Source organism: Coturnix japonica, unplaced genomic scaffold (genome assembly GCF_054131305.1).
Source record: "Coturnix japonica strain WE unplaced genomic scaffold, WE-NBRP24 Scf106, whole genome shotgun sequence".
Lineage (NCBI taxonomy): Eukaryota > Metazoa > Chordata > Aves > Galliformes > Phasianidae > Coturnix > Coturnix japonica.
Genome location: NW_028189009.1, coordinates 111,791 through 131,659, shown reverse-complemented (window position 1 = coordinate 131,659; position 19,869 = coordinate 111,791). Strand labels below are relative to the sequence as shown.

At 60.9% G+C, this 19,869-nt stretch overlaps 2 protein-coding genes across 3 annotated transcripts; one reads left to right on the top strand and one right to left on the bottom strand.

Moving 5' to 3' along the window:
* Positions 1-3,462: 3,462 nt before the first annotated feature.
* Positions 3,463-9,576, top strand: SHE (Src homology 2 domain containing E). The gene is made up of 6 exons (XM_015884538.3): positions 3,463-4,311; positions 4,744-4,870; positions 6,700-6,930; positions 7,458-7,602; positions 7,691-7,810; positions 9,193-9,576. Exons 1-6 carry the CDS (start codon positions 3,874-3,876, stop codon positions 9,377-9,379), a joined length of 1,248 nt encoding a protein of 415 aa, XP_015740024.2. The 5' UTR covers positions 3,463-3,873; the 3' UTR covers positions 9,380-9,576.
* A 2,230-nt stretch (positions 9,577-11,806) lies between these two features.
* IL6R (interleukin 6 receptor) lies at positions 11,807-19,607 on the bottom strand. Of its 2 annotated transcripts, none has more exons than XM_085535045.1 (10): positions 19,440-19,607; positions 15,645-15,866; positions 15,417-15,558; positions 14,389-14,573; positions 13,219-13,379; positions 12,991-13,135; positions 12,830-12,870; positions 12,647-12,731; positions 12,454-12,562; positions 11,807-12,367 (listed from the first exon to the last, which is right to left on the bottom strand). In XM_085535045.1, the coding sequence occupies exons 1-10, from the start codon at positions 19,525-19,527 to the stop codon at positions 12,190-12,192; spliced, it is 1,356 nt and encodes a 451-aa protein (XP_085391171.1). In that variant the 5' UTR covers positions 19,528-19,607; the 3' UTR covers positions 11,807-12,189. The 2 variants fall into 2 exon arrangements, with proteins under 2 accessions (XP_085391171.1, XP_085391172.1); XM_085535046.1 differs by having other exon boundaries at positions 15,417-15,540.
* Between the last annotated feature and the right edge of the window lie 262 nt (positions 19,608-19,869).

Genomic DNA, 19,869 nt, shown 5'->3' with positions numbered 1-19,869 from the left:
CCTCAGGGTCCTGGAAGGAAGGAAGAAAGGGAAGGAGCTCCTCAGGGTCCTGGAAGGAAGAAAGAAGGAAGGAGCTCCTCAGGGTCCTGGAAGGAAGGAAGGAAGAAAGGGAAGGAGCTCCTCAGGGTCCTGGAAGGAAGGAAGAAGGAAGGAGCTCCTCAGGGTCCTGGAAGGAAGGGAGGAAGAAAGGGAAGGAGCTCCTCAGGGTCCTGGAAGGAAGGAAGAAGGAAAAAGCTCCTCAGGGTCCTGGAAGGAAGGAAGGAAGAAGGAAGGAGCTCCTCAGGGTCCTGGAAGGAAGGAAGGAAGAAAGGGAAGGAGCTCCTCAGGGTCCTGGAAGGAAGGAAGAAGGAAGGAGCTCCTCAGGGTCCTGGAAGGAAGGAAGAAGGAAGGAGCTCCTCAGGGTCCTGGAAGGAAGGAAGAAAGGGAAGGAGCTCCTCAGGGTCCTGGAAGGAAGGAAGAAAGGGAAGGAGCTCCTCAGGGTCCTGGAAGGAAGGAAGAAAGGGAAGGAGCTCCTCAGGGTCCTGGAAGGAAGGAAGAAAGGGAAGGAGCTCCTCGGGGTCCTGGAAGGAAGGAAGAAAGGGAAGGAGCTCCTCAGGGTCCTGGAAGGAAGGAAGAAGGAAGGAGCTCCTCAGGGTCCTGGAAGGAAGAAAGGAAGGGAAGGAGCTCCTCGGGGTCCTGGAAGGAAGGAAGAAGGAAGGAGCTCCTCAGGGTCCTGAAAGGAGGAAGAAAGGGAAGGAGCTCCTCGGGGTCCTGGAAGGAAGGAAGGAAGAAAGGGAAGGAGCTCCTCAGGGTCCTGGAAGGAAGAAAGGAAGGGAAGGAGCTCCTCAGGGTCCTGGAAGGAGGAAGAAAGGGAAGGAGCTCCTCGGGGTCCTGGAAGGAGGAAGAAAGGGAAGGAGCTCCTCGGGGTCCTGGAAGGAAGGAAGAAAGGGAAGGAGCTCCTCAGGGTCCTGGAAGGAAGAAAGGAAGGGAAGGAGCTCCTCAGGGTCCTGGAAGGAAGGAAGAAAGGGAAGGAGCTCCTCAGGGTCCTGGAAGGAAGGAACGAAGAAAGGGAAGGAGCTCCTCAGGGTCCTGGAAGGGAGGAAGGAAGAAATGGAAGGAGCTCCTCAGGGTCCTGAAAGGAGGAAGAAAGGGAAGGAGCTCCTCGGGGTCCTGGAAGGAAGAAAGGAAGGGAAGGAGCTCCTCAGGGTCCTGGAAGGAAGGAAGAAGGAAGGAGCTCCTCAGGGTCCTGGAAGGAAGGAAGAAAGGGAAGGAGCTCAGGATCCTGGAAGGAGGGGAGGAAGGAAGGAAGGGAAGGAGCTCCTCAAGGGTCCTGGAAGGAAGGAAGGGAAGGAAGAAGCTCCTGAGGGTCCTGGGAGGAAGGGAAGGAGCTCCTTGGGGTCCTAGAAGGAGGGAAGGAAGGAAGGGAAGGAGCTCCTGAGGGTCCTGGAAGGAAGGAAGGGAAGAAACTCAGGGTCCTGGAAGGAAGGAGGGGAGGGAAGGAGTTCCTGAAGGTCCTGGAAGGAAGGGAGGGAAGGAGCTCAAGGTCCAGGAAGGAAAGAAGGGGGAAGATGCTCCTCGGGGTCCTGAAAGGAAGGAAGAAAGGAAGGAAGGGGTCCTGGAAAGAAGGAAGGAAGGGAAGGAGCTCCTCAGGGTCCTGGAAGGAAGGAAAGGAAGGAGCTCCTCAGGGTCCTGGAAGGAAGGAAAGGAAGGAGCTCCTCAGGGTCCTGGAAGGAAGGAAGAAAGGGAAGGAGCTCCTCAGGGTCCTGGAAGGAGGAAGAAAGGGAAGGAGCTCCTCAGGGTCCTGGAAGGAGGAAGAAAGGGAAGGAGCTCCTCGGGGTCCTGGAAGGAAGGAAGAAAGGGAAGGAGCTCCTGAGGGTCCTGGAAGGAAGGAAGGAATAAAGGGAAGGAGCTCCTCAGGGTCCTGGAAGGAAGGGAGGAAGGAAGGAAGGGAAGGAGCTCCTCAAGGGTCCTGGAAGGAAGGAGGGGAAGGAAGAAGCTCCTGAGGGTCCTGGGAGGAAGGGAAGGAGCTCCTTGGGGTCCTAGAAGGAGAGAAGGAAGGAAGGGAAGGAGCTCCTGAGGGTCCTGGAAGGAAGGAAGGGAAGAAACTCAGGGTCCTGGAAGGAAGGAGGGAAGGGAAGGAGTTCCTGAGGGTCCTGGAAGGAAGGGAGGGAAGGAGCTCAAGGTCCAGGAAGGAAAGAAGGGGGAAGATGCTCCTCGGGGTCCCGAAAGGAAGGAAGAAAGGAAGGAAGGGGTCCTGGAAAGAAGGAAGGAAGGGAAGGAGCTCCTGAGGGTCCTGGAAGGAAGGAAAGGAAGGGAAGGAGCTCCTCAGGGTCCTGGAAGGAAGGAAGGAAGGAAGGAAGGAGCTCCTTAGGGTCCTGGAAGGAAGGAGGCAGCTCAGGGTGCTGCAGCTTCTCTGGTGCGAGTACTGGGCTGGAGGGCATCGCTGACTCATTAGTGTCACAGCCGGCCCATCAGTGCTAATTCGTGGTGCTTGAATAAAAGTGATGAGGAAATCAAAGGGCCTCAGAAGTTCGTTATCTCACCCGGCAGCCGCTCTGCTCGTTACCCCTTCGCCCTCCTTTGAGCCTTAAAAGACCCGGCTGAGATGAGGTTAATGAGAATCAGCGGCGGGGCTGATTTATAAGCATTTATAAGCTATTTATAAGCATTTTGTTGTAGATCTGGAGGAGAAAAGGGAGCCAGAAACCTTGAGGAGCCCTCCAAGGAGAAGTGCAAGGTCTTGTCCTGGGATGGAACTGGAACCTCTATGGAAGGGAAGGCTGATGGTTGGGGCTGCTCAGTGTGGGGCAGAGGGGGGCCAAATATCCCTGCAGGGAGGTACATGGGGATGGAGCCCGGCTCTGCTCCGTGCAATGGGGACAACCTGGGGGCGCTGGGTTGGTGCTGGGCTCAGCACAGCTGCACTGATTTAATGAGCATCACAATTGGGGCTGGACGCTGCCCAGCAATTGAGGGGATGCTCAGCCCCACAGCAGAGCCCTCAAACACTGAGCTATATGGGGATGTCCCTATGCCCAGCTCGGAGCCCCGCAGCCCCATAAGGAGCCGAACGGGGTGGGATTTCCAGCAGTGCTGTGCTGCAATGGGGCTGAGCTGCAGCAAGTGTGGGGTCAGGGGCTGCACGCAGGGATCTTCAGGGGTCTGTGCGCACATTCAGTGCTTGGGGGTCAATGTGCAACGTCCTTGGGGTCAGTGCGTGGGGTCTGTGTGCAATTCCAGTGCACAGGGGCTGTGGGGGTGGATCATGGGGTCAGATCAGTGCTCCCGCTTCCCCTACCGGCTCTGCCCCAGACCTCACTCGGCCACCACCGGACGGGGACCCCTCCTGTCGCCCTCCGTTGCTCCGTGCAGAGCCGCCCCGTCGGGCCTGGCCCGATCCCGGCCACCCCCCTGGGCCGCCCCCTCCGGATCTGGGCGGGAGCTCCGGCCCCACCGCCCCCCCCTCCAGCCGCTTCCAGCCCCGCCGGGCTCCGTCCGTCCGTCCGTCCCGTCCGGTCCCGTCCCGCCGCCGCCGCATGGGGCCCCCCGGGCCGGCGTGACCGAACCGCACCCCCGGGGATCGCCCCCCACCGCCGAACCGCGACGGCCCCGGCCGCCCTCAAAGGGGGAACAGCGCGGAGCTGCCCCAAACGTCGACCGAGGACCTCGCCCCCACCCTCGCCCGGGGCTGGAGCCGCGCAGAGCCCCCCCCGCGCCCATCGCTGGAGCACAGCCCGGACCCCCCCTCCGCCCCCGACCTCCGGGGGCACCGCCGGACCCCGTCCCCGTCGGGGCGAGGGACGCTCGAAACGGCCCCCGGTGCTCGGGGCGGGGGGAGAGCTGCGCTGGCCCTGACCCCACCGCCGGCCCCGGGGGGGGCGCTCCCCCGGCCCAATGGCGGCCAAATGGTTCAAGGAGTTCCCCTCCAACCTGAGGACGGGCTCGGAGAAAGCTCGGCCCAACAAACCGGGCGGCACCGCCCGTAAAAGCCTGGGGGGCACCGAACCGCCCGGGGGGGCCCCGCCGGGGAAAAGCCGCAAAAACTCGGCGGCGGAGGTGGGGGGCTGCAGGGCCGTGCACCCCCCCGGGGCTGGTAAGGACGGGGGTGGCCGTCTATCGAGGGACAACCTGCAGGGACTGCTGCAAGCCGCCGCCGGGAGGATGCGTAAAAACTCGAAGGTGGAGGGGGTCGCAACCGAGGGACCCCCCCGGAGCTGCGGGACGTACATCAACCGCCTGATCAAAGTGGAAGCCCACGAGAAAAACCCCAAGGGTTACCCCAGCGCCGGGCCTGTACCCGAGGAGAAGGGCAAGAGCCCCAAAACGGAGACGGTAAGGAGGGGGGGGGGGTGGGGATGTGGGGTGGGATCGTGGCATCCCCCAGCCCGGCTGAGCTCAACTCTGAGGTTCCTCTATCGCAGTTTCCCCCCCCTTTGCCGTCCCCTGACCCCATTGATCCGTTATATACATGCTCCTGTAGAACTCTGGAACAGGAATAGGGTAAGGGGCAGCAGTGGCCATGGGGCAAGGCTGTGTGCCCAAGCAATGCCCTTTGTCTTCATCCCCATCCCTCCAAATGGCCCCAAGGACCCCCACAGACCCCTGGGGTGCACAGTGTGGGCGCTGCCCCCCACCCCATCATGGCCAACACACACCCTACACCGGGTGCTGGGGGGGTTGGCTGCCATCCCACATGGGCACATCTAGTGCCAGCATCCCTGGTGCCCACCTGAGCTGCTGTGTCCCCCCTTTCCCCCCTTCCAGGTCATTATACTGGAGGACTACGCCGACCCCTACGATGCCAAACGCACCAAAGGGCAGCGGGATGCCGAGCGCCTGGGGGAGAACGACGGCTACATGGAGCCCTACGACGCACAGCAGATGATCACAGGTGGGTGCCACGGTGTGAGTGGGTCTGCTATGATGTGCCACGGTGTGATTTGGTGTGCCATGATGTGCCATGGTCTGCCATGATGTGCCATGGTGTGATTTGGTGTGCCATGATGTGCCATGGTCTGCCATGATGTGCCACGGTGTGATTTGGACTACCATGATGTGCCATGGTGTGATTGGGTCTCCCATCATGTGCCATGGTGTGATTGGGTCTGCCATGATGTGCCATGGTGTGATTGGGTCTGCCATATTGTGCCATGGTGTGATTTGGTCTGCCATGATGTGCCATGATCTGCCATGACGTGCCATGGTGTGATTGGGTCTGCCATATTGTGCCATGGTGTTATTTGGTCTGCCATGATGTGCCATGGTGTGATTGGGTCTGCCGTGATGTGCCATGGTCTGCCATGATGTGCCATGGTGTGTCTTGGTGGGCCCTGATTGCCATCGTGTGCCATGGTAGGACTTGGTCTCCCATCATGTGCCATAATGTGCAGCTTGGTGTGCCATGATGGGTCTTGTTAGGCCATGATTGCCATCGTGTGCCATTGTGTGCCATGGTAGGACTTGGTGTGCCATGATCTGCCCTGATGTGCCATAACATACAGCTTGGTGTGCCGCGATGGCTCTTGGTATACCATCATGTGCCATGGTAGGACTTGGTGTGCCATGATCTGCCCTGATGTGCCATAATGTGTGCCATGCTGATCCATATTGTGCCATGATGCATCTTGGTGTGCCATGAGTGCCATTATATGCCATATTGTGCCATGATATGACTTGGTGTGCCATGATACAACTTGGTGTGCCATAGTAAGACTTGGTGTGCCATGGTAGGACTTGGTGTGCCATTATATGCCATATTGTGCCATGGTAGGACTTGGTGTGCCATGATACGACTTGGTGTGCCATGGTAGGACTTGGTGTGCCATGATATGCCATATTGTGCCATGGTAGGACTTGGTGTGCCATGATATGACTTGGTGTGCCATGATATGACTTGGTGTGCCATGATAGGACTTGGTGTGCCATGGTAGGACTTGGTGTGCCATGATATGACTTGGTGTGCCACCATGTGCCATGCCATGCCACGGTGTGCCATGACACACCATCCCATGCCGTGCCGCACCGCTGGCACCACGCAGCACCGGAGCTGTCAGCCGGGGACCCACCCGGCGCTGAGCTTTGGGAACAGGAAAGCTGCTCTCCCATTTCCTGCACTGCTCCCCGTGATAAGGTGTGTGCCGTGCTGCTGCCCCACGGCACAACCCCGCTGCCACCAGCAGCACTCAGGGCTGGGATGCATTACAAGGCCATGCCTTGAGGGGTCCCGTTGTTACTGTGCCCCATTGGGGACCCCATAGCTCGGTGTCCCCCCCACCCTCAAGCTGTGCCCCCCACTCCACCCAGGGGGCCGCAGCCGGACAGAATAACAGGAACTGAGTCGGCCGGAAGCAGGGAATAAAGGATTTGCTGCTGATGGCTTTTTTCCGTGCAGGGCAGCCCTGGAGTTGTGGGGCCAAATGGGGCGGAGGGGGCTGATTGGGTAGAGGGGGGTATTTGGGGTTAGAAAAGGGGGTGGGGGGGGAAGCACAGGGGGTGTCCCTGGGTGGGGGTGTGGGGTGTAGCATCCTGCAGCCCCGCTTCCTCCGGGATCCCGGCGCCAGCTCTATGGGGCCGCGACGGCACGACGGCAACCGGGCGCCGCGGGGATGGGCGCCTTCCTGCCCCTCCCGGCCCCACTCTTATGGGGTCATGAGGTGTCAATGAGGGGGGAAGAGGGGGGGTACGACCCCCTCCCCACCCCAACACCCCTTGTCCCCACAGAGGTCCGCCGCCGTGGCTCCAAGGACCCCCTGGTGAAGGCCCTCCTGATGCTGGATGAGGCAGGGGGCAAAGCGGAGGTGGCCAAGAAGGTCGTGGGGGGCAGCGAGGCAGTGGGGAGGGGGCCGCAGCTCTACGACACCCCCTACGAACCTGGGGCTGATGAGCGCCCGGTGGCTGAGTATGAGCAGCCCTGGGAGTGGAAGAAGGAGCAGATCGTGAAGGCACTGTCGGGTAAGAGCTGGGATGGGGAGGGGGCTCTGGGGCTGCAGTGGGGGCTCAGCAACCTCCCCCATCCATCCATCCATCCATCCATCCATCCATCCATCCATCCATGAATGGGGAAGGGGCTCCAGGGCTGTGGTGGGGGCTCAGCTCCCCTTCTCCCCCCATCCATCCATCCATCCATGAATGGGGAAGGGGCTGCAAGGCTGTGCTGGGGGCACATCTCCCCTTCTCCCCCCATCCATCCGTCCTTCCATGGACAGGGAAGGAGCTGCAGGGCTGCAGTGGGGGCTCAGCTCCCCCTGTCCATCCATCCATCCATCCATCCATCCATGAATGGGGAGGGGGCTCCAGGGCTGTGGTGGGGGCTCAGCTCCCCCTGTCCGTCCATCCATCCATCCATCCATCCATCCATCCATCCATCCATCCATCCATCCATCCGTCTGTCTGTCCATGAATGGGGGGGGGCTCCAGAGCTGCAGTGGGGGCTCAGCACCCCCCCATTCCATCCATCCATCCCCCCCCTTCTCCTCCAGTTCAGTTTGAGGGCTCCGAGAGGCCCCGGGAGGAGGCAGCACGGCAGCACCTACGTCAGAAGAGTTGGACCCCACGCATGGTGAAACCATCGGAGCAGAGCGAAGGGGAGCGCGTGGACCCCGCCGTGTCGCTGGAGAAGCAGCCGTGGGTCACGGGCTGAGCTGGGGGGGCTGTAGGGCTGTGTGTGTGTGGGGGGGACACACTCATAGCCCCCCCTGTAACCCCCCACAAGGTGGTACCATGGGGCCATCACACGTGCTGAGGCTGAGAGCCGGCTGCAGGCGTGCAAGGAAGCCGGGTACCTGGTGCGCACCAGCGAGAGCGGCAGTGGGAAGTACTCCATTGCACTCAAGTGAGTGGGGGGCAATGGGGGGGGGGTCATGGTGTTGGGATAGAGGGGGGATGGAAGGGGTCTTGATGTTGGGATGGAGGGGGGATGGAAGGGGTCTTGATGTTGGGATGGAGGGGGGATGGAAGGGGTCTTGATGTTGGGATGGAAGGGGGATGGAAGGGGTCTTGATGTTGGGATGGAAGGGGGATGGAAGGGGTCTTGATGTTGGGATGGAGGGGGGATGGGATGGGTCTTGATGTTGGGATGGAAGGGGAATGGAAGGGGTCTTGATGTTGGAGTGGGGGTCTTGGTACTGAGATGGAGTGAGATGGAGGGGATGTTAACACTGGGATGGGGGTCCTGGTACAGAGATGGGGGGATCTTGGCAAGGGATGGGGGGGGATGGAAGGGGTCTTGATGTTGGGATGGAGGTCTTGGTACTGAGATGGGGGGATCTCTGTAATGGTGAGGGGGGGTCTTGGTACTGAGATGGGATGAGATGGAGGGGATCTTAACACTGGGATGGGTGTCCTGGTACAGAGATGGGGGGATCTTGGCAAGGGTGGAGGGGTTCTTGGTGATGGGATGGGATGGGATGGGATGGGATGGGATGGGATGGGATGGGATGGGATGGGATGGGATGGGATGGGATGGGATGGGATGGGATGGGATGGAGGGGGTTTTGACATTGGGATGGGGGTATCTCGGCAATGGAGAGGGGATCCTGGTAATGGGATGAGATGGAGGGGGCCTTGATGCTGGGCTGGGGGTCCTGGCAGTGGGATGGGCTGGTCCTGATCCTGAGATGGGGAGGGGCTTGGTACTGGATTGGGGGGTTCTGGCACTGGGGTGGAGTTATCTTGGTACTGGGAGGGGAGTCCTGGTACTGGGGAGGGGGATCCTGGGATGGACTGATTGGGGATCTGGGATGGGGGACGGGAATCCCGGCACTAGATGGGGGTTCTGCTACTCACTGGGATGGGGGCGGGGGACTCCCAGCAGTGGGGGGAGGGGGGTCCCAGCACAGGAGGATCCCTAAGGAGGGCAGTGGGAATCATTGCTCTCTGAGCATAGCCCCGATGGAGTGCCCCCCCCCCCCCAACCTAGGGGACACGGCTGGCCCCGAGCTGCCCGGTGCTGTGGTGGGGGGGGGAAGGAGGGGTGGGGGGTTGCAGAGCGTCCCCTCCCACCCTCATTGTCGGCGGCGCTGGCGGCGTTTCCTTCCTGAGGAAGCGGAGCCCCCGGAGCCGAAACAATCAGAGCCGGATTGGAACAAACACAGGGGCGGACGCTGCCCCGCTGAGCCGGGTGGGACCCATCGGGGGGCTGCAGCCCCAACCCCCCTCCACGACCACCACCAACAAACACCCCCCCCCCCCCCCCCTTCCTCCTTCATCCTGCAGGACCAGCCAAGGCTGCGTGCACATCCTGGTGGCGGAGACCAAGGATCACAAATACACTCTGAGTCAATCCAGCGGCGGCTTTGCCAGCGTCCCCGAGGTCGTGCATTATTACTCCACCGAGAAGCTGCCCTTCAAAGGGGCCGAGCACATGGCTCTGCTGCACCCCGTGCACTGCAAGACGCACTGACTGGGCTGGGACAGCCCACGGGGGGGTCCCACGGTGTGTCCCCCCCCATTTGATGGGGTGATGGTGGCTGCCGGACCTGCTAGTACAAGATAGGGGATGGTGTCCCCCCTTTCTTCACCCCTCCCCGGGGTTGGGGTGGGGGATGCACTGAGGTCAGGCACTGTGATGGAGGTGTGAAATAAAGGTGTTGGCTGAGAGGAGTGGGATGGGATTGGAAGGAGTGGGGGGGGGAAGAGATTGGGATGGGATGGGATGGGATGGATGGAGTGGGGTGGGGTGGGATGGGAAGGAGCAGAGTGGGAAGGGATGAGTTGGGATGGATGGAGTGGGATGGGAAGAGATGGGATGGATGGATAGAGTGGGGTGGGATGGGATGGGATGGAGTGGGGTGGGATGGGTTGGATGGAGTGGGGTGGAGGGGTGGGATGGAGTGGGGTGGGAAGAGATGGGATGGGCTGGATGGAGTGGGGTGGGTTGGATGGAGTGGGGTGGGATGGGATTGGATGGATGGAGTGGGGGGGAAAGAGATGGGATGGGATGGGATGGGATGGGATGGGATGGGATGGAGCAGAGTGGGAAGGGATGAGTTGGATGGATGGAGTGGGGTGGGATGGAGTGGGGTGGGAAGAGATGGGATGGGATGGATGGAGTGGGGGGGAAAGAGATGGGATGGGATGGGTTGGAAGGAGTGGGGTGGAGGGGTGGGATGGGATGGAGTGGGGTGGGAAGAGATGGGTTGGGATGGATAGAGTGGGGTGGGATGGGTTGGATGGGATGGAGTGGGGTGGGAAGAGATGGGGTGGGATGGTATGGAGTGGGGTGGGAAGAGATGGGTTGGGATGGATAGAGTGGGGTGGGATGGGTTGGATGGGATGGAGTGGGGTGGGAAGAGATGGGATGGGTTGGATAGAGTGGGGTGGAAAGAGATGGGATGGGCTGGATGGAGTGGGATGGGATGGGTTGGATGGAATGGGGTAGGAAGAGATGGAATGGGATGGGATGGATGGAGTGGTGTGGGAAGGGATTGGATGGAGTGGGGTGGGAAGGGATGGGATGGATGGAGTGGGGTGGAGGGGAGGGATGGGAAGGGATGGGATGGATGGAGTGGGGTAGAAAGGGATGGGTTGGGATTGGATGGAGGGCTGGGATGAGATGGAGTGGGGTGGGATTGGGGTGGGTATGGGTTGGGAACCCCAAGGATGTGGGAGATGGGGATGGAGTGGAGACAAAGGTGTGCAGGGATGAGGTAAAGAGGACCAGAATGGGGTGAGGGGGGCAAAATGGGGCAGGGATGGGGTTGGGGTGACTTGGACCTGAAGATGAATGGATGGGGACGGGGGGATGGGGGGAGAGGAAAGGGGAGAAAGGGTGCAGAGATGGGGTTGGGGGGAACAAGGATATGGGGAGGCCATGATGGAGTGGGGCTGGGGGTGCTGGGAACCCCAAGGATGGAGGGATGGAGTGGGTAGTAAGGGGTGCAAGGATGGGGATGGTGGGTCTGTTGTAGGGGACAGGACATGGGAGGTTGGAATAGGGCTGCTGGAATGGGAACTGGGGGTGCTGGGGGATGCAGGAAAGGCACTGAGGGCTGTAGTGGGGGGCAGGGATGGGGCTGGGGACCCCAGGGGTGCTATGGGGCCATGCAGGATGGGCTCAGCACGAGGCTCTGTGCCACATGCAGCTGCGGGTGCAGGTGAAAGCAGGACAGGTTTCCGGGTGGGGGTGACTCCCCCCCCCCCCGGATGGGGCCCACGTTGTGGCAAGGGAGAATGAGGGCAGAACAGCCCCAGGGAGGAGCTGGGGGGGGGGGGACAGGGCTGGGTGTGCCCTATGGGTGCCATTGGGAGAGCTGGGATTGGGGCTCCCCCCGTGCACACATCTGCATCCTGTGGGGCTATTTTTACTATGGGGCCCGGGGGAGCGTGGCATCCCCGCAGCACCCAACACTGCAGCCCTCACCCTGTGGTTTCCTGCACAGCTGCAGCTCTGAGGCCTTGCATAACATGAGGATTTGGGGGGGGGGGAAGGTGCTGGGGGGGCACAGGGGGCATGAGCTGCAGGGTATGGGGTGCAGCCCATGGTATGGATTGGGGTGTGGGGTGAGCTGTATTGGGGTATGGCCTGAGATGGAGTGCAAGGTATAAGGGAGTAGTAAGAGTGCTTGGCATGGGGGGGGCTGTGGTACTCTGGGGAGCTACTTCAAGTGGGGGGGTCTATAGCATCCTGGAGGGCTATGGCACTGGTTGGGGGGGCTCATGGCATGGGGGGGGGCTATGGCATGGGGGGACCTATGGCATGGGGGCTATGGTGCAGTTTGGCACAGGGGTACACAGCCCAGCATGGGGTACACAGGAAGGGAGTGCTCAGCCCCCCACCCCTGAGGGGCTACAGCTTCCCCCCCCCCAACCCAAGGCAGGAGTCACTCTGTTAAAATCACACCGCCTTTATTGGGGGGGGGTGTTTCAACACCCCCCCCCCCCAGCACAACCAAATCCCCCCCTGCGGTGCAGTGGGATGGGGCCGATCCAGCCGGACCCTCTGAACCCCCCTGTGGCATTGAGGGGGGGGCTCAGCCCCTCCCTATGGCCACTCCAAACCAAATTCAGCCCTGTTCTCAAGCTCCAGTGCTTCCAGCTTGGCCACGGCCCTGGAGCTGCCCCCCCTGGGACCCAGCAAGGGCCCCCCCCCCCGGGTTGGGTCCCTATAGGGATGTTGATGCCCCTGGTGCAGGAGGAGGGCACGGGGGGGGGGCCCACACCCTGAGCCAGGCCCCAGCCCCCTCTGCCAGCACTGCTCCCCCCCCCACAAAGTTATTTTCCAGAGAGGAAATAATCCATATTGGTGACATGGAGAGGCCCGGGGGGGGCAGCGGGTGGCAGCAGTGGGGTGGAACTCAGGGGGGAGCTGGGGGGGGAAAGGGGAGCCATTGGGTGCTGCCCCCCACCCCCCAGCTTTGCCCCCCGCTGCGTCTGTGCCCTCTGCTTGTACCTGCAGGAGGTTGGGGGGGGGGGGGGCTCAGTCAGGGTGGGATGGTGTGCCCCCCCCTCCCCATTCACCCCCCCCTTGGCACTCACCTCATCCCTATGGCAAAGCAGAGGGCGATGGCCAACAGCAGGCTGCCCCCCGCCACCAGGAGGGCATAGGGGGATGTGGGGGAGCGGGTGGTGGCCTCCAGCACAGCCCCTGCAGCACAGGGTGGGGTGGGGGTCAGTGATGGGATTTGGGGGGGGTCCCAGCCTCCCATGGAGCTCCCAGCCCCATTCTCACCACCAGCACCATCAGCAGCGTCATCAGCAAAGAGCTCAGGTGGCAACGTGGCCCCGTAGCCATAGGGATCATCCTCAGCAGGGAACTGCAGGGACAACAGTGGGGGCACAGTGGGGATTTTGGGGGGGATAAGGGGGGCTATGGGGCTGCCTCACACAGACACACAGTGACACCACCCCCTACCTGCGAGCTGTAGGGCCCCATCTCAGTGACATCCCAGGGCTCTGCAAGATGACATAGGGACATAGGAGGGGATGTTGGGGAGCAGTGTGACATAGGGACCCCCACACAGCCCTGCTCTTGGGGTGGGGGGCTGTACCCCCACCCTTCACCCCCCTCATTACCTGTCCAGGGGGTGCCCACCGCCTCCTGGCTCCATTCACTCCAAGCTCCGTGCCCAAACTCCTCCTGTGCCCTCACCTGCACCACATGCCGTGTCCCCCTCCAGGCATCCCTTATATCCAACCAGGTCCGTGTCACCTGGTCCACCTTTAAGGGGGGGGGGCACACATATATAGGGCAGTCTGACATACACCCCCCCTCCCACCCCCCCAATGGTACAGGGGGCTCACATGGGTGAAGGTTGGGGCCGGCTCGGGGCGGTAGCGCACTTGGAAGCGCAGCCAATAGAATCGGGGGTCCCAAGAGGGGGGGTAACTCCAAAGCACCCGCAGTCGTTGTGGGGAATGATCCACTGCCTCCACCGTCACGTTAAGGGGGGGGTCCGGCTTCACTGTGGGGTCAGAGGTGTTGGGAATAGCACTGGGTGGGGGGGCTCAGGGAGTGGGAATGGGGAGGGTTTGGGGAGCAGGGGGGGAGAAAGGAGGCAGAAAGGGGGACACTGAGAGGGGGGAGTGGGGAATGGGACACTGTGGGGATGAGGGGTCAGTATGGGGGGCTCAGGGATGAGGGCACTGGGGGTTTGGGGGGTGGGGACACTGCAGAGGTGAGGGGTCAGAACTGGGGGGCACAGAACAGAACATTGGGGGGGGGACTGGAGACTCAGGTACTGGGGAACCATGGGGACTGGGACAGGGTCAGACTCAGGGATCAGCACTGGGGGGGCTTTGGGATGTGGGCACCATGAGGTTTGGGGTCTGGGGGCTCAAGGATGGAGACAAGATGGAGCTTTGGGGATCAGGACAGTGTCAGACTCAGGGATCAGCATTGGGGGGGGTTGGGGATGTGGGCACTACGAGGTCTGGGGACAGGGATATGGGGAGCTTTGGGGATCTGGGGACAGGGATATGGGGAGCTTTGGGGACAGGGATATGGGGAGCTTTGGGGACCTGGGAACAGGGATATGGGGAGCTTTAGGGACCTAGGGACAGGGATATGGGGAGCTTTGGGGATCTGGGGAGCTTTGGGGACCTGGGGACAGGAATATGGGGAGCTTTAGGGACCTAGGGACAAGGATATGGGGAGCTCTGGGGACCTGGGGACCAGGATATGGAGAGCTTTAGGGACCTAGGGACAGGGATATGGGGAGCTTTGGGATCTGGGGACAGGGATATGGGGAGCTTTGGGATCTGGGGACAGGGATATGGAGAGCTTTAGGGACCTAGGGACAGGGATATGGGGAGCTTTGGGGATCTGGGGAGCTTTGGGGACCTGGGGACAGGGATATGGGGAGCTTTGGGGACCAGGGCAGCACAGGGCTCAGGAATCAGTATGAGAGGGGGCTGAGGGATGTGGGCACCACAAGGTTTGGGGTCTGGGGGGTCTCAGGGATGGGCACTGACGGATTCCATTGAGGGTGATGATCCGATCCTCCCCAGTGCTGCTCCCTGCACGGCTGCTGATGCAGACGGACACCACGAGGGCTTTGGTGTCATCGATACCGGGCGGAACCTTCACCCTACAGACAAACTTCTGCGCCGTGGAGTAGAAATGGCACCGCTGCTCCGTCACGTTCTCCACTGCAAACCTGGAGGGAGAGAATGGGGATGTAGCACTGGGGGGAGGGGGTCATAAGGCAGCCCCACACCCCCCACAATGGGAGTATGGGAGGATACGGGAGGATATGGGGGGATATAGGAGGGATACAAGGGGGATATGGGGGGGATATAGGGGGGATATGGGGTCATATGGGGGGATGTAGGGGGGAAAAGGGGGGGATACGGGGTCATATAGGGGGATATGGAGTCATATGGGGGGATGTAGGGGGGATATGGGGGGACATGGGGGGATATGGGGTCATGTTGGGAGATATAGGGGGGATATGGGGTCGTATGGGGGAAATATGGGGGGGATATGGGGTCATATGGGGGGGATATGGAGTCATATGGGGGGATGTAGGGGGGTTATGGGGGGGATATGGGGTCATGTGGGGAGATATAGGGGGTATATGGGGTCATATGGGGGAAATATGGGGGGATATGGGGTCATATTGGGGGGATATAGGGAGGATATGGGGTCATATGGGGGGATATAGGGTCATATGGGGGGATATAAGGGGGAATATGGGGTCATATGGGGGGATATAGGGGGATATGGGGTCGTATGGGAGGATATAGGGGGGATATAGGGGGAATATGGGGTCACATGGGGGGATGCAGGGAGGATATGGGGGGGATATGGGGTCATGTGGGGAGATATAGGGTCATATGGGGGGGATATGGAGTCATATGGGGGGATGTAGGGGGGATATGGGGGGACATGGGGGGATATGGGGTCATGTGGGGAGATATAGGGGGGATATGGGGTCATATGGGGGGATATAGTGGGGATATGGGGTCATATGGGGGACATGGGGGGGTTGGAGCCTCACCTGCGCTTCACCCACAGCACAGCCCGTGTGCCCGGAGCCGGGGATGCTCGTGGCCTCCACTCACACAGCACATCTTTGTCATGGCTACGTCGGAAACAGGAGACCTGGGGGGGCTCGGGGGGCTCTGCAGGGCACAGAGGTGCTGGATGATGATGATGATGATGATGGTGGAGGGTGGGGGGGGGGGATACGTTAAAACCCAGACCCACGCAACCACCCCGCACCCACCTTCCACCAGCAGCCGCACGGTGCGCACCGTGTGCCCCCCCAGGTAACAGCTGTACCGCCCGGCATCCTCCGGCCGCAGCCCCCCCAGCAGCAGCTCGTTGCCCCCCCCCAGCGCCCCCCGCCGTCCGGACCACAGCACGGTGCCGTTGGGGGGCTCCGGGTCTCGGCACAGCAGCGTCACGTTGGAACCGGGCCGGACCAGCACCGTGTCCTGCGGCAGAGCTGGGTACAACGGGGGGGGAACGGGAAGTCAGAAGGTTCCCCCCCCCCCCCAAGTTCCCTGGCATCCCCGAAGCCCCCCTGGTGTCACCCAGCCATCTACCCCCAAAGCCCCCCTGTGTCCCTGAAGCCCCTCAGTGTCCCCTGCCCATCTGCCCCCCCAAAGCCCCCTGGTGTCCCCGAAGACCCCCAGTATCCTCTGCCCCCAAAAGCCCCCCAGTGTCCCCCATCCATCTGCCCCCAAATCCCCCCCGAAGCCCCCCCCAGTGCCCCCCCATCCATCTGACCCCCAAAGCCCCCCCAGTATCCTCTGCCCCCAAAAGACCCCCATTGTCCCCCATCCATCAGCCCCCAAATCCCCCCAGTGTCCCCCCATCCATCTGCCCCCCCCAAAGCCCCCTGGTGTCCCCGAAGCCCCCCCAGTATCCTCTGCCCCCAAAAGCCCCCCAGTGTCCCCCATCCATCTGCCCCCAAATCCCCCCCGAGCCCCCCCCCAGTGTTACCCAGCCATCTACCCCCAAAGCCCCCCTGTGTCCATGAAGCCCCCCAGTGTCCCCTGCCCATCCGCCCCCCCAAAGTTCCCTGGTGTCCCCGAAGCCCCCCCCAGTGCCCCCCCATCCACCTGCCCCCCAAAGTTCCCCAGTATCCCCATCCCACAGAGCCCCCTGTTGTACCTGAAGCCCCACAATAGCCCCCAAAGTCCCCCCCAGTGTCCCTGAGACCCCCACATCCTCCATCCATCCACCCCCCCCCCAAAGCCCCCTGGGGTCCCTGAAGCCCCCCCAGTATCCTCTGCCCCCAAAAGCCCCCCAGTGTCCCCCATCCATCTGCCCCCAAATCCCCCCCCGAAGCCCCCCCCAGTGTCCCCCCATCCACCTGCCCCCCAAAGCCCCCCCGGTGTCCCTGAGACCCCCACATCCTCCATCCATCCACCCCCCCCAAAGCCCCCTGGTGTCCCTGAAGCCCCCCCAGTATCCTCTGCCCCCCCAAGCCCCCCCCATCCATCTGCCCCCCCCCAAATCCCCCCGGTGCCCCCCACCCTCACAACCCCCCTCTGTCCACACAACCCCCCCACCCCCCCCCGCTGCTCCCTGCACCCAACCGTGTCAATATTTGCGGTCGGATTTGCTGAGCCAGCGGTTACCCCCCCCCCCCCCCGCGGCCCCCCCACGGCACGAGGCCAGGGCAGAACACAGGGCACAGAGCGGGGGGGGGGGGGGAAGGGTGAGAGGGGTCCTGGGGGGGTGGGCAGGGTTGTGGGGCACCGGGTTGTTTATAGGGCTGTATATAGGGCCGAAGGGCAGCGCGGTGCCCCCGTCCCGTTCCCGTAGAGGTCAGCGCGGATCCGGTGCTTCCCGGCAGCTGCCGGGACGGCGGCAGCACCCAACCGGAGCCCGGAACCCGACTCGGAACCCAACCGGGACCGCAGAACTCAGCCCAAACCCCATAACTGATCACTACCAAACCCCAGAACTGATCACTACCAAACCCCATAACTGTTCACTACCAAACCCCATAACTGATCACTACCAAACCCCATAACTGATCGCTACCAAACCCCAGAACTGATCACTACCCCTCTACAACCCCCACCCCGTCCCCTACGGACCCAGCACCAAGGACCCCAACCAGGACCCAGAGCTCAGGACCCCATAACTCTGACCCCAATTAGGACCCAGAGCTCAGAACCCCATAACTCTGACCCCAACCAGGACCCAGAGCTCAGGACCCCATAAATCTGACCCCAATTAGGACCCAGAGCTCAGGACCCCATAACTCTGACCCCAACCAGGACCCAGAGCTCAGGACCCCATAATTCTGACCCCAACCAGGACCCAGAGCTCAGGACCCCATAATTCTGACCCCAACCAGGACCCAGAGCTCAGGACCCCATAACTCTGACCCCAACCAGGACCCAAAGCTCAGGACCCCATAACTATGACCCCAACCAGGACCCAAAGCTCAGGACCCCATAATTCTGATCCCAAAACCCTGACCCTATAACTCCATACCCTAAAACCCAGACCCCAAAACTCAGAACCTATAGCTTCAAACCATAGAACTCAGATCCCACAACTCTGACCACAAACCCCAGACCCTAAAGCTCTGACCCTATATCTCCAAACCCTAGAACCCAGACCTTATAACTCCAAACCCTAGAAACCAGACCCTATAACTCTGACCTTAGAACTCCAAACCCTAAAACTCAGATCCTATAATTCCAAGCCTAGCACCCAGACCCTATAACTCTGACCCTATAATTCCAACCCTAGAACCCAGACCCTATAACTCTGACCTTAGAACTCCAAACCCTAAAACCCAGACCCTAAATTCCAAGCCTAGAACCCTAGAAACTAGACCCTATAATTCCAAGCCTAGAACCCAGACCCTAATAACTCTGACCCTATAACTCCAAACCCTAGAAACAAAACCCTATAATTCCAAGCTTAGAACCCAGACCCTATAACTCTGACCCTATAACTTCAAACCCTAGAAACTAGACCCTATAATTCCAAGCCTAGAACCCAGACCTTAATAAATCTGAGCTTAGAACTCCAAACCCTAAAACTCAGACCCTATAACTCCAAACCCTAGAACCCAGACCCTATAATTCCAAGCCTAGAACCCAGACCCTATAACTCTGAGCTTAGAACTCCAAACCCTAAAACCCAGACCCTAAATTCCAAGCCTAGAACCCTAGAAACTAGACCCTATAATTCCAACCCTAGAACCCAGACCCTAATAACTCTGACCCTATAACTCCAAACCCTAGAAACAAAACCCTATAATTCCAAGCTTAGAACCCAGACCCTATAACTCTGACCCTATAACTCCAAGCCCAGAACCCAGACCCTATAACTCTGACCTTAGAACTCCAAACCCTAGAAACCAGACCCTATAATTCCAAGCCTAGAACCCAGACCCTATAACTCTGACCCTATAACTTCAAACCCTAGAAACCAGACCCTATAATTCCAAGCTTAGAACCCAGACCCTATAACTCTGACCCTATAACTTCAAACCCTAGAAACTAGACCCTATAATTCCAAGCCTAGAACCCAGACCTTAATAAATCTGAGCTTAGAACTCCAAACCCTAAAACTTAGACCCCATAATTCCAAGCCTATAACTTTGACCCTATAACTCCAAGCCCTAGAAACTAGACCCTATAATTCCAACCCTAGAACCCAGACCCTAATAACTCTGACCCTATAACTCCAAACCCTGGAAACCAGACCCTAATAACTCTGACCTTAGAACTCCAAACCCTAAAACTCAGACCCTATAATTCCAACCCTAGAACCCAGACCCTACAGCCCACACCTCCAGGACCCCAAGGCCCCCTCATCCACCTCCAGGACCCCAAAGACCCCTCACCCACCGCCCGGTGTGGTTGGCTGGGGGGGGGTAAGGAGCCCTACATAGCTCCCTAACCCTAAACCCTAAACCCTGAACCCTCCCACTCCCCACCTCCACGAAGCACCTCAGCGCTGTGGGACCCCCCCCACGGGTCTCACCGGACCCCCCCGACCCCATTGGAGTAACACCCCCCCCCCAAGCCCACCCCATTCTCACCTATGGGGCCGCAGCGCCGTCGGGGTGCGGAGGAGGCGGCGGTGAGGAGCAGCACAACGAGCCGGATCAACCCCGGGGGTCGCGCCATCCGAGGGGGGAGAACGGAGCTCCGGACCCCCCCGGCCGGTACCGGAACATCGGCGGAACGCGGCGTTACCAGCGCGGTGCGGGGGCGGCACCGCACGTGCATTCAAAGGGGGGTGGGTAAGGGGCGGAGATGGGGAGGGGGGGAGCTCCGCCTCTGACAGCGCTGAGCTCCGCCCCCCCCCACCCCAAAAGGGACGGGGGCTAACAGCGGGGGCGGGGCTGCCCCCCCCCCAGCACCTAAAATTGACCAACCCCCCCCCGGCACCTAAAACTGCCCCCCCCCCCCCCCCGGTACCTATAGCTTAACCCCCCCCAGCACCTATAGTTACCCCCCCCCCCCCCC